The sequence below is a fragment of the Vulpes vulpes genome, chromosome 13 (genome assembly GCF_048418805.1).
Source record: "Vulpes vulpes isolate BD-2025 chromosome 13, VulVul3, whole genome shotgun sequence".
Classification (NCBI taxonomy): Eukaryota; Metazoa; Chordata; class Mammalia; order Carnivora; family Canidae; genus Vulpes; species Vulpes vulpes.
The window spans coordinates 137991001-138005314 of NC_132792.1; the positions used below are offsets into that span (position 1 = coordinate 137991001).

General features: G+C 43.0%; 1 protein-coding gene across 2 annotated transcripts in view; it reads left to right on the top strand.

The window, feature by feature from the left end:
- Positions 1-14314, top strand: part of BRINP2 (BMP/retinoic acid inducible neural specific 2) — a 123427-nt gene that overhangs the window by 82695 nt on the left and 26418 nt on the right. For both annotated transcript variants that reach the window (XM_026001244.2, XM_072733095.1), the window contains exons 3-4: positions 3803-3993; positions 5253-5461. In XM_026001244.2, coding sequence (XP_025857029.2) covers positions 3803-3993; positions 5253-5461 — 400 coding nt within the window. The remainder of the gene's footprint in view (positions 1-3802; positions 3994-5252; positions 5462-14314) is intronic.

A 14314-nucleotide genomic window follows, 5' to 3' on the forward strand; every position in this document is an offset into this window, starting at 1 on the left:
TTGGGAATCATTGGTAAAAATTCTCCTTTAAATGTCTGGTAGGATTCACCAGTGAAACCATCTGATTCTGGATTTCTGTTTATTAGGAGTTTTTTTTTTTTTTTTAATTACTGATTCAATCTTCTTTCTAGTAGTTGGTCTATTTAGATTTTCTATTTATTCATGATTCAGTGTTGGTAGGTTATATGTTTCTAGGAATTTAACCATTTCTCATAGTTTGTCCAATTTATTGGTATATAATTATTCATTGTAGTCTCTTGTGATCCTTTCTATGTCGGTGGTATCAGTTGTAATGTCTCTTCTTTCATTACCAGTTTTATTTATTTATTTTCTTTCCTTTTTTTTTCTTGGTTAGTCTACCTAATGATTTGTGTATTTTTAAAAATCTTTTCCAAAAACCAGCTTTTATTTTCATTGATCTCTTCTATTGTTTCTTTAGTCTCTATGCCATTCATTTCCACTTTGATCATTGTTATTTTCGTCCTTCGACTAATTTTGGGCTTAATTTGTTATTCCTTTTCTTGAGGTGTGATTAGGTCGTTATTTAAGATCTTTACTTTTTCTTAGTGTAGGCATTTATCACTGTAAACATCTCACTTAGAACTACTTTTGCTGCATCCCATAAGTTTTGGTATTTGTGTTTCCATTTCCATTTGTCTCAAGATTCTTTTTGATTTCTCCTTTGACCTATTGGTTTTACAGGAGCATGTTGTTTAATCTCTACTTATTTGTGAATTTTCCACTTCTTGAAATTTCTAGTTTCATACAGTTGTGGTTGAAAAAGATGCATGATATGATTTCAGTCTTCTTAAATTATTAAAATTTGTTTTATGACTTAACATGTGATCTACCCTGAAGAATGTTCCATGTGTGCTTGAGAAGAATGTGTTTTTAGCTGCTGTTGAATGAAATGTTCTGCAAATATCTGTTATGTCCATGTGGTCTAATATGTAGTGTAAGGCCAATATTCCCTTGTTGATTTTCTATTTGGGTGGTCTCTTCCTTGTTGAAAGTGAGGTATTGAAGTCTCCCTCTATTGTTGAAGCGTGGTCTATTTCTCCTTTCAGATCTGTTAATATTTGCTTGATATGTTTAGGTGCTCCTATGTTGGGTGCATAGACATTTACAAATGTTGTATCTTCTTGATGAATTGATCCCTTTGTCCTTATAGAATGCCCTTCTTTGTCTCTTGTTATAGTCTGGCTTAAAGTCTACCTTAACTGATACAAATATAACTACCCTAAGTTTCTTTTTTCCCTCCCTTCATTTTCGGTATAGGTGTCCTTAACACTGAAGTGAATCTCTTATAGGCAGCATATAGTTGAGTCTTTAAAAAAGTCTATTAAGTCACATTATGTCTTTTGATTGGTCATTTGGCCAATTAGACATGGGATCAAGCAATTGTTCTTCATGCTGCAGTGGGATTTGGGATAGAAAACACTTTGACAAATACCTTCTACTTTAATTAAAGTTTAACATTTCCTGTACAAAGGAAATAAATGATAATGTATTATTATGAACTTGCCTGCTTAGATAAATAAAGCCACACAATGGGAATTTTAAAAGAGTTTGTTGGAACCTTGAATTATTAGTCATCTCTTTTCTTTTGTTTCCCTGGTAATATTTGGCACATGCCCCTCCTCTCTTAGTCCCTGGAGTTAGATGGGAGAATTCTATAGCCTTAAATTGGGCATGGACTTTTATTCACTTATTTTGGAATTCTTTTCTTTTTCTACTGCCCTATAATTTGTAGTCCATGGATTTGGGGAGAAAGTTAGAGCGAGCTTTAGTACTGTTGTGAAGAACACAGTTGGGATGGGTGAGAAGGTTGATAAGACTTTGCCTTTTGTTGTTTCCTAAGGCAGCAGAGCAGGCCCTTGTGAATATAATGTGAAAGACCACAGAAGAATCTTTTCTTACTAATGGACATGGTCTTTTAAATTTCATCCCAGGACAGATTCCTCTTGGAAATGTGTCCCCTTTAAAATGCAGACATTTCAGTGAGGAACAAAGCATGGAGATTAAAAGTCTAGATGGGACTAGAAAGGAATCCTTGCCATCCTGTGGAATAGGGCTTCTCAAAAGATGGACCCTCTTAGGCCTTTTTGGGATATCCATGTTGACATCTACACTAATGGTGTGAAAATAAATCATCTTAATTTGAATTAAGGCAGTCTCACCAAATGACACGAGTATTCATGTATTCCTTATCATTACATACGTGCACCTAAACACACACACACACACACACACACAACACACACACACACACACAAATGCTAGATTCTTATAAGAATGTCCTTGAAGTAGTCAAGTTTATTAATTTTATTGGATCCTGACCCTTGAGTACATGTCTTTTTAATATTTTGTATGATGAATTGGAAAGTACACCTAAAGCACATCTGAGGCTATTGAAGAATGATTGTCTCAGGGAAAAATGCTTTTGTGATTGAACTGTGAACGAAGTAGCTGCTTTTTCATTGGAACTGAATTTTTCTTGAAAGAACAACCAACAGACAAACTATTGTTATTTATACTTTAGTGTCTGGCAAACATTTTCTTGAAAAAAAAGGAAATGAAATAAACCTACCTCTTCAAGGAAAATGACTAACAGTATTTGTTGCCAATGATAAAATTTAAGCTTTCAAATGAAAATTAGAATTTTGGAAAACTCTTATTTGTCATTATGAGCTTGGTAGCAGTTCTAATATTTAACAACTTTACTCATGAGATTTGTGATATTAACAAATATGGTGTTTTGATATTATATAATAAAAAGTGTCACAATGTGGAAGATCTGAATAATTTAGTGATCTCATATTTTTTAGATGACCGGTGCATGATGTTTCAAAATCATGAAGGTTAAGAGGACACATTCAAAGTACAGTATAGAACACTGGATTTTAATGTAGCAGAGTTATAAAGATGCATTGATTTGGTTTCAGATTCCAGGCTCTAGCTAACCTTTAAGGAATGACATTTGTTGAGTGAACAACAAATATCCACAAAGAAGAATATCCACAATTATCACAACAGTTTGAATGCAGAAACAAGTATGACAGTATAGCTCTCTTCTACTAAGCCAAATATTGAAGAGACTTGCAAAAATGCAAAGTGATACCACTCTTCTTGCTACATTGGTTTTGTTTTAGGACATATGGTTATTGTAATAAAAAATATGTTATTTATGTTATATGTAATTTACTGATGTTATCTTTAAATAAAATAACAAATTTTGGTTTTTTCAGTTTTAATTTTTAAAGTGGTAATCCTCAATAGCCATAAGCGACATCAATATGGGGGACTCAATCATTTTTTAAAGTTTGAAGGGGTCCTGAGACCAAAAGGTTTGAGAAATGTTGCTGTAGATCAAACTCTTGACTTTACAAATGGGTAACTGAAGTCACGATATGTGGTGTGACTCATCCACTGAGTAGCAACTGTAACTAGATCAGATCTCTGCAAACCACTGTTCTCATATTTTCATTGTTTGCATATTTCTCCCCATACTACACTATACTATATGACTAACTTTATATGAATAAGCTGATTAGCTACTCTCCAGTGAGAAAGCTGAATAGAAAAAGTTCTGATGAAAGTCTTTCTCACAGCCTGGGAAGGGGAGGCTGGGTGGGAGGACAGAGGACCTTTTTCTGTCACTGGGGGCCTCTATGTGGAGAGGTGTGTGTTGAGGGGAAGTGAGCATGGTGCAAGTGGAGAAAGAGCATTACCTACTTCAGAATTTATGTTTCTTCTTCTTAAATACATTGAGTTTTTCTTTATCCCTTGATCTCTCCTCCAGGGAGTTTGCCCGTTGGAAAGTAAACAACTTGGCTCTGGAAAGGAAGGACTTCTTCAGTTTGCCATTGCCTCTTGCGCCAGAATTTATCCGGAACATTCGCCTCCTCGGAAGGAGACCCAACCTACAACAGGTTACCGAAAACCTGATCAAAAAGTACGGCACTCATTTCTTACTTTCTGCCACCCTTGGAGGTAAGCAACATCATGATCCTACACTAACTGGCTGCCAGAAAATAGAAAATAGATTTAAGACCCATTGAGTATAGCTTGAGCCTTCCTGGGTTTTGGTTCTTCCTGGCCTGTTATTGCCTGAGAAACGTTTTCTTTCCGGTGCCTTTGAGAATGGTATGATCTCTTGATAACCAGATTCACCCCCAGAACATTGCTATTTGCTTATAAGCATCCTCCTGAGGAGGGGGTGTGGGGTAAGGAGGTTGGGGGGACTGACAGGCTCCTACTAACTACTTGCCAGCAGGGGGCGCTCCCAGTTTTCTTTTAACAGAGCCTTCTAACCCAGCAGCTTCTCCACATCTAATGTTTGCTGTGGCTCTAGTTATCAGACCCAGAGGCAAAGAAGTAAATGTCCATTGAGTCCCTGATCCCTACTTGCCTCCCTGAAGATTGGTAACTGGCTAAACAAATTCCAATGGTTCTGGGCTGGCTTGGGAGTGGGGATAGTGCAACCTGTGGCCAAATCAAAAGCTCTGAAGAGGCAGAGTTCTCTCTGCCCTGGGAAGAAGAAAGCAGGATTTTTTTTAAAGATTTTATTTATTTATTCATGAGAGACACAGAGAGAGAGAGGCAGAGACGCAGGCAGAGGAAGAAGCAGGCTCCATGCAGGGAGCCTGACAACATGGGACTCTCGGGACTCCAGGATCACGCCCTGGGCCGAAGGTGGATGCTCAAGCACTGAGCAACCCAGGCATCCCAGAAAGCAGGATTTATTATAACATTTAGCTCACTGATGGACCAAAAGGATCTCTCCAAGGGTTCAGGCCAGCTGTCAGCATGTGGTAGGTGTTGAGTGTTTGATGGGGAGGAGGCAGGTTGAACTTCAAGGCTTTTGCCCTTTCTGAGGGAGCAGAAATATCCATGGTGACTTCTTATAAACAACTTGAGAGAGAAAATTTTATCTCCCCCATGGAGGTAGATTGCCTGAGAGGGAGATCAATAAAGGATGTTAAATGGATAAGCTGGAGGGGAGGGAATAAGCTATGGAATAGTTAAAGAATGAAGGGAAAGGGAGGAGGGCCTCTGGAGCGGTGATGCCTGTTACCTCGTGTACTGTCTGAGGAGACCATTCTAAAGACAGTGATGGGTAAGAGGTCGTCTGCAAGGCCAATGCACTCCTTCTGAACTCCCGACTATTCTAGCCAAGGGTTTCGTGTTCTAATTGGTAGGGGACTAAGGAGCAAAAAGCCTCACCAATGAACCTGTGTTGTTTGTGATAGGAGAGGAGTCTCTGACCATTTTTGTGGACAAGCGAAAACTGAGCCGCAAGACAGAGACAGCAGGAAGTGTGCCTGTGGTCGGGGGCAGTGGAAACAGCTCTGCTGTGTCCCTGGAGACCCTGCACCAGCTGGCAGCCTCCTACTTCATCGACAGAGAGAGCACACTGAGGCGGCTGCACCATATCCAGATAGCCACAGGCGCCATCAAGGTAACAGCCGAGAAGCACTGGGAGAGGGGGGAGACAGGCAGAGGGAAGCCAAAGGGAGGCTGGAGTTAGAACTGGCTCTGAGGCAGCCAGGCCTGACTGCTGGACATGGGAAAGCACAATCAGCTCTACGAGAGGCCCAGGTCTTCACTGCATAACAAATAATCGTGTAGCTTCTACTCTGGGGCAGTCACTAGCCAAACAGCCTATTGTGAAGGGTAGACAAAGTCCTTATTCTGCAGAGGTTATATTCTGGTGAGAGGTGAGGATATCAAACAAGTAAAAGCAAAGTCATTTTAGATAAAGATATAAAGAAAGGATAGAGTCAGAAGGTACAGATTTCCTGGGGTGAGAGAAGGGAGCAGCTAATATTAGCCAGATTGGTCCAGGGAGGGCACTTTGGATTTAGACTTTGAGGCTGACATCTGAATGACCTGAAGGAAGAGTATTCAGACGTGAGAACGGGTAAGTGCTAAGGCTTTGGGGCAGGAACCAGATTGGTGCCTTAGAACACAGAGAAGACTGCTGTGACTGTGGTAAGGTAAACAGGAAGACACTGATATGAGATGGGGTTCAGATGTAGACTGGAACCAGGTCACATGACCATGATATAGAATTTTAATATGTCAAAATACAATGAAAAACAACCAGAGAGTTCTAATCAGAGGAGTGATATGTTCTCATGCATATTGGAAAATGATCAATAGTTACTATAACAGTAATGATTATAACCTTCATCCCATCTTTTCTACTTATATCTAGGAGATTTCTAGGAAAGTTCAAGTTGTTTTGGGGGAAGGGAAGACCAATGACAATACTTGAGAATGCTGGATTATTTTATTCTAAATATAGAGTTAGGGTGGTGAGTGCTGGTCAGTCTTGTACTATATGCTGCTTTTATCACACCTAAAATTTGAAGGAAGTTTTGTTCATTTATTTACTCATTCAGTATATATTTATCGAACACCTATTATGTGTCAGGCACTGCTCGGGGTACTGAGAACCCCAGAATGAACAAAACATATAAAATCTCTGCCCTCGTGAAGTTTAAATTCTTGTAATGGAGACATAATTAATTAAATATATAATGTCAGGTGGGATTGATGATATGAAGAAATGGAGCCAGGGTAAAGGAAAGAGAATGATGGGGACATAGAACTTTGGGGAAGACCTTTTTGAAGAAATACCATTTAAGGAGAGATCTGAATGAAGGGAGGGAAGGAGCCATATGAGTATATTGACTGAGAGCAGATACAGTTGTCCTGAAGTGTGTGGGGGGTAATACGTGTTAGGGTCCAGAAACATTGTGTCATGTAGCTGGAATGCAGTCAAAAGAGGGGTGAAGTGGGAGATGAGCCTACAGAGAAAATTTTATCTCCCCCCTGGTGGTATATTGCCTGAGACAGAGATCAATAAAGGATGTTAAGATCATGAGGGCATTACTGATTAGGGAAGAGAGGAGAAAGAGGGGTCATGGAGACCAGTGCCGCAACTATTGCAGTGGTCAAGGAAGGAAATAATGGTGGCTTGCTCAGACAAAGCTGGCTGTACAGAGGCAGTGAGAAGTTGGCAGATGCAGGATATATTTTGATGGTAGAACCTATAGGATTAGCTAATAAATTAGAAGAAAGGAATCAAGATTAACTGCAAGATTTTTGGCATGAGGAACCAGATGAACAGTGAGTGATTCCATTTACTGAGAGGGACAATGCTGGGGGAAATGCCAAACTGAAAGAAGCAAATCAAGAGCTTGGTTTTAGACACATTGAATTTGACATTCCTATTAGACATCCAAGAGGAGATATATAACAGGCAATTGGATATAAACACTAAGATTTCAAGAGAAAGGTCATGATTGGAGATATCATTTGGCATACACATATATACACATGTGTAGTTGGTATTTAATACCGTGGGAAAGAGTGAGATGAGATCACTTGAGTAGTGGTAAAGCAGATGTAGGGTTGAGTTGTGCAGCATATCAATATTCAGAAGTGGAGAAGAGGAGGAGGATCCAATAGTGGAGGCTGAGACCAGGCAGAAAGGTATGAAAAGAACCAAAGTCAAATCACAAGACCTTATGAAGCAAGTGTTTCACAAAATAAGGAGCAGACAACGATGTTGTATGCTGTGGAGCAGTCAGAGAATGGACCTTCAATCTGGTAACATGGAGGTAACTAGCAATCTGGAGAAGAGTGGTTTCTGTGACATGACAGGTACAAAAGACTGAGTATAGAAGGTTCAAGAGAGAAAGCAAAGTGAGGAATCAGAGGAGTAGAGACAGTTCTCTAAAGTTTTTGCTGTAAAAGCAAACAGAAAAAAATGGGTGATAGCTGGTGGAAGGTCAAGAGTGGTGGAGTTTTCGTTTTCAAGATAGAAGATACTCGAATCTTGGCAAGTTGATTGAAATGATTCAGAAGAGAGGGAAAAAATGATGCAGGAGCAACAGGGGGCAATTGCAAGGGCAGTTAGGTAGGCAGGAGAGGCTGATATTCCATGGAGGAGTGAGTCTTACATAGAGGCATAAACATCCCATCCTTTGTGCAGGAGGCATTCAAGTGCACAGGACACCATGCAGTAGGATGCAGATGTGGTGGGAGGATGTGGTTGTCCTCTTGTGATTGATCCAATTCCTTATTTGCCAAGAATTGGAGCCCTTGGCTAAAAGGGAAGAGAAGGAATTGTTGAGGAAAGAATGTAGGAGATGGTTCCAGAAGACTGGGAGTTAGGTGTTTCAACTACAAGATCGATGTTGTGGATTGTTGGGCAGCTCTGCAGGCCCATTTGATACCCATGGTCATAATTATAACATGGGACTGGTCAGCATAGCTGTGAGTTTTATCACTCCTTTGCCCAGCGGTGAGAGGCGTGGGAAAGCAGTGGGTTACCCCTAGGGAAGGTTGCTCAGGATCCCCTGTCTTCAGCGTCTGCTGGGCTGTGATTAATACAAAAAGATGAAGTGGACTCTCGAGAAGAGATTGAGATTATAGAGGTTCTTGCTGAAGACTGATCATGGGACTGAGAGAGCACTTTGGAAGTTACCTGAAGAAAAGAGGTCGGATCAGGGGATGTACAGTGTCTAGAGTGAGAATCTGAGATAGGATAAGGGCTGAGGTTAACAGGGATGTAGGGTACATTTGGGAGGCTGGTCTCTTGGGCAGTTTAAAATGATAAAAGAAACTGTCAGTGGCACAGAGTGGGTTTTACCAAGAAGATAGAACTCTGGGGACACCCCATGCCCCCTTTAGTTCGGTAGCGAGTGGGCTGAGACCAAGATGGAGAAGAATTGATCTTGTCTAGAAATGAAAGGTAGACTTGGATCAATAATTCAAAGGTCCCATGAATGTTCCTTCCTATCCTTTGATGTGGCCAACTTTTCACTTTCTATCATGGCCTCATTTGCCTGTTTGCCTTAGACTCCATGGCCCATGGATAGATTTTCAATTTGCCCTTTGCTGCCTCCTCAGGCGCATGCCATCCCCTTAATTCAGGAACGGGTCAACTCTTGCCCGATTTTCTCACATTGTCTTTTGAACTAGCTTCCATTCTCAGCTCTTCTCCCAGACTCACCCTCTCTGCCACCTGCATATGTGCAAATCATCATGCACCCTGCTTAAACCACTGCACTCCAGCCATGGTGGGGATGGGACGCAATGGAAAGGACATAGGACCACACCCGAGTCTTTGCTGTGCCACTGCTCCTGGCAGGCTATGAGCAAGTTACCAAACTACTCTGAACCTTACTTTTCTCGTCCTCAAAACTATTGAAAAAAGAATATTTTTTACCTCAATGGATTTCTAGGAGGCTCAAATAAGAAAATATATGGAATACGTGAGCCACAGCACAATTGGAGCTTGAAAAAGAGTAACTGTTCTTAACAAAACCAAGGCCATGGAAGGTCTGTCCTGACTGTTCTTTTGTCTCTTCTCAATGCCCTGTTTCCCGCCTCAGCCCTTGCTTCACCATTTCTATCACATCACCCAGTCCTGTCTGACCAGTTTTCTTTATTCAAACATACTTCCTGGGCACCTGCTGTGTGTTTTGCCTGTTTACCTACGTGGCTCTTCCTCACACTTCTTTGTGTGAGTCAACAGGGTTGCTTCTCTGTGAAGTCGTTCCTGACTCCCGAGGGGGTTAAAATGCTCCTCTGCAGTGTCTCAAGCACAAACCTCTTTTGTAGGGCTCAACATTTGAATTCTAGTCGCTAGCTAACATGATGACCTCTGAGACCACGAGGTCCTTGGGGGAGGGGCTTAGTCATCTTTGGTTCCCACTGAGTGTACAGAGCTCGCCACATTATGGGTAATGAGTGAAGATTTGTTGACTGATTGAATGAGCAACTGTGTCTCTGACCATGTTTCCCACATAGGTTATGTTCTTCTCAGTGTGTGTACAAGGGCACAGAAGCATGTTTAGCTGAAAAGAGACAAAGCCACTCAAGGTCACTTGAGCATAAAGGTGATTTAATTAGAGGACTGTGGTGAAGAGTATCACAGATCTCCAAGGACAAGACACGAAATGCATTCCAGGTCTTGTAGGACAGTGAGATGCCGAGGCTACATCTCTGTTTCTTAGTGAAACGTACGCCATGTGTTTTTTTCATCTGTTTCATCTTCTGGCTTCTCTTGTCCAAGTTCTTTGTTGTTGTTTTTTCTAGACTTTCTGTATACCCATGACTTCAGCTTACATTTAACTCTGCCTTGCTCTGGAGCTGCCTCTGGCCCACAATGAATACTCCCCTTCTGTTTTCTCTCTCAAGCAATCCCATCCGGGCAGGGACCACGCTTGTTCATTGCTGGAGTCTCACTCAGGGCCTGGCACATAATAATTGCTTGATAATTGTTTATTCTAAATTTTAAGGGTGTCCACCACCACCCCTTACATTTCTTCTCTCAGTATCACAGTTCTAAAGTCCCCTGAGGAAAAATCTGGTTCAAGGTCCACATTAGTCCAACACAAAGAGTCTAATACATAGTCTCCAATGTGGCTGACTGGACTCATCTCTTTGGCAGAGCCTGCAGGTGGTAGAGAGATCGGAAGGCACCCAAAGCCACATCTAGTATGTAGGGTCTGTGGATGATGCATTTTCCAGAACTAGAGTCACTGTCCATCTCTGCAAAAGTGAGGCCACCATCCTTGGAAGGCTCTTTTTGGAGAATTCCTCCAATTACACATGGAGTGTGAGATCATAATTTATCCTCTGCTGGGTTGATCAGCCTGGTGTTTTCTCTGTTGAGGACTGCAATGTGCTCTCCCCATGGGAGGCAGTTCGGAGAAGCAGTAAGAAAACAAGGATCATCTAGTGTTTTCTCCACCTTCCATTCCTCTAGGTTCTCCTCCTCATATAGCGTAGTGAGGTCTAGGGAACCCTGTGATCTAAGCACGCACTGCTGAACAAAGGAGCAAAGGAAGGTTCTTGGCAGCCTATCCCACCAGTCTGCTCACTTGATAGAACATCCCACTCTGTTGCAAGGTTTACCCTGATTAGTGCACACCTCTGTTACAGGATTTGTCACCTTATATTGCAACTGCTGACACCCCCACTGTCACTTCCCCAAAGCCACAAGTGTGGCAGGAGGGCTTAGAGCAGCAGGGACTCTGTAGCATGCACACAGTTCCAGGTCCCTTCACAGCAGCTGGCATGTGGTGAAACCCTCAATAAAATGCTTGGTAGGTGAAAGCAGGCTCCCCGGCTTAGTGGGAAACACTTGTCCAAGTGAGGAGAATTGGGATTGAGTTTCAGCCTTGGGGCTCACCATTTCTATGACCTTGAGAAGTCAGCGTACTCCAGGACATGGCATTACCAATTATCTGACTCACCTGTACCCAGGGCTTACACTCAGCTGATAAGGCTGTACCAGTTATTAGAATATCAAGCCACTTCCATGACAGCTGGGTAAACAGTCTTCGCCCAGCCGCTGGGTGCCATCCTAACCACCTTCTTCTCTCACCTAAAGCCCCCAGATCTCCCCTATGGGTGAATGGACCTCAGGAGGCCTCCAGAATGCTACTTTGGTACCGCCGCTGTACTTTTTCTGATTAGTCTGCGCACTCCGGTCTTACCTGCTGATATTGTGAATATCACCCCTTTCTCTGCCATAAGGTTGGGGTGACACCCAATGACATAGTTCATGCAAACACTTTGCACACTGTAAAGGGCTGAATGCCGTGCACTGTACGTGCTGTGCGCAACCCCTGGAAGGGATCAGAGCCGTTAAGCAGAGGAGCCTGCTTCTCCGCTGCAGCTTACCCTCTACTTACTCAAAGGTTGGGGAAGGATTGGTTTGATATGTTCCAGAGCTCACTGAAAAGAGCCCACACAGAACTTCATCTGGGTCCCAGGATAGCAAGAAGGATGCGTTCTCGCAAAGCATCCTTAAAAAGGTTTGTCTGAATTCCTGGGCGCCACAGCCTGGGATTCAATTTGCAGCTCTTTTAAGCACAAACACCATCAGCTGTGCTCGGCCTGCCCAGCCCTATAGTTCACAGTTAGAAGCCCATTTTAGACACTCTAGCTTTACCGGTGTCTCCCCCGGTAGGACAAGAGCGGTGGGGAAGAAAGGGCAAGGCGAGGAGAGGGGGCTGGCGGGAAAGAGGGTTTGCACAATCTGGTATTTATGGAAAATTGGATGTGCTAATGAACCTGAGATCCATCAGGGCTTTCTGAAGGCAGGACAGTCTCTGTCAACAGACCAATTAGCACACAATTATTTTCCCTTTCTGAAAGCTTATCTGAGATGCTCTTTGAACGCGTGTACCTGAGTGAACTGCACTTTCCATTACTTCTATGGGCCTTGTTTGTAACCTGCCACAGCTGGCTGCCTCTGCTACAGAGAAAGCACAGTTCTCTGGACTGACTGTCCAGAGTCTCTGGAACTCCAAACACTTGGGGAAAGGGGTCTTTAGGTGTCCTGCTTATCAAGTCAGTGCCCAGGGAATAGCTGTAAGAGGACCCTCCCCAGCTCCCTTTCTCCTTCCCATCTCCTTAGGTCTCTAAGAAGGACAGAGGTGGCTCAAGGTAGAACAGCAGTGGAAAGAGCAATGACTTTAGGATCTAGCATGATCTGAGTGGGCCTTCTTCCCTCTCGGAGATCTGGCTTGGCTCCTTCCCTCGAAGGAAATGAGCGTGGGAATCATAGCCTTTGTCTCTTCCTCATTCCTGTCCTTGAGCTAAGATGAACAAAGGGAAGCTACCCAGATCTTTTCAATGATTTACCTGATTGTCCTCTTGTGGAGCTGACCTTTGGGAATAGCAAAGTGAAGGTCAGAAATCAGCGTCAGAGCCAGACCGGCATGCTGTGTGAGATGGTGGCAGTGGTGGGGAAGCAGATGGATCTATGTAGGTGGGGATTGTGGGGGGAGAGAGGCGAGGGGAGCGGCTGCTCGCTGTTCTCCTCCTTGGCTGGTCATCCTACTCCTACAGAAGGCATGTAGCTCCCTCCCTGCCTAGACTTGAGGCTGGTGAGCAACCAACTTAGGGGTGGGTGGATGGAAGAGCCAGTGCAGAGCTCAGTGACCGTGTGGTGGCCAGCTTACCTGGAGGCGGGGAAACACAAGTGTCCTAAATACCACACCCACCCACCATCTACCCCACCATTCCCCACTGCCCTTCAGTCCATCCCACTCCAGAAGAGCTGGGCCAGTCCTCAGCCAGGGCTCTTTTCACAGGGATTCTTACACCATAGAGATGAACTCACCTTGAAAGAAGCCTGGTTTTGCCTTCCCCCTGAGGTTTGACAGCCAGTCACCCATCAATACAGAGCCATTACCTGGCACCGAGCGCCCACCTGTGGAGGGACGCAGGCCCAAGTGTAACAGCCCGAATGCTGGGATTAGAGAAACATGTTTCCACTTGTCTGTAAACTCCTTATGGCAGTGACTTGCCTTACACTGAGTTCTGATGCTCCTTGCATATTTGTTACATTGAATAAATGAGTGAGTGAAAGGATGTATGAATGCATTGAATGAATCCTAGCCGTGCAGGTTAACTAGATGTGTGACTTTGAGTAAATCATTTAACTCATCTGGCCATGGTTTCCTCATCTGTAATATTAGGAGACTGTGGACTCAAGTCTATATAATTTGCTTTGCCCTGTGTTCACATTCTGAACAGAGGGCAGATCACTAAACTATTTGGGATGAACTGCTCTCTTTATACCTGTTTTGAGAAGTGATGTCATCCAAAGGGGGTTAATTCACTATTTTCTGTGATCCTTTGACGCATCCTCACAGGAGACAGGAGGAACACTGATGGGCCTGAGGATCCCCACATTAAAATCCTGTTTTAGCTACTCACAGCTCTGTGGCCTTGGGCCTCATAACTCTGTGAACCTTGGTTTCCTTCTTTGGAGAGTGATGGCAGTGAGACTGTCCCAGAGTTTTTGTGAAGTTAAATGGGATGATATTGGAGGATGAACTCGCAACTGTAGAGAAGTCATCACTGCCCCTGTCAATGGTCTTGGTCCTATTCTTGATGCGGGCTGGGTTCTGTTGCTTTTCTTGCACTGTGGCTGCCCCTCTGTCTTTGTCTGTAATTATCTCTCTCCTAGTTCCCTCCTCCTTTCCCTCCATTCCTATTTATCCTTCGTGGTTCACCTCCTCCATGAAGCCCTCTCAGACTACTTTAAGTCCCAAGGATCTCTCCCATCTCCCTACTGTATTTCTAGTCAGTATCAAATCATCCTTCATTTAATTACTCTGTTCCATGAATAATTTTTAAGACTAAAAATACTAGATTCCCTTTATTTATTTATTTATTTTTTATTTTTAGATTCCCTTTAAAAGTGTCATTTATACTTGGCTCTTTACTTGGTGACTTCACCCTGGTCACTTGAAGGGTGCTAGACATTTTCACT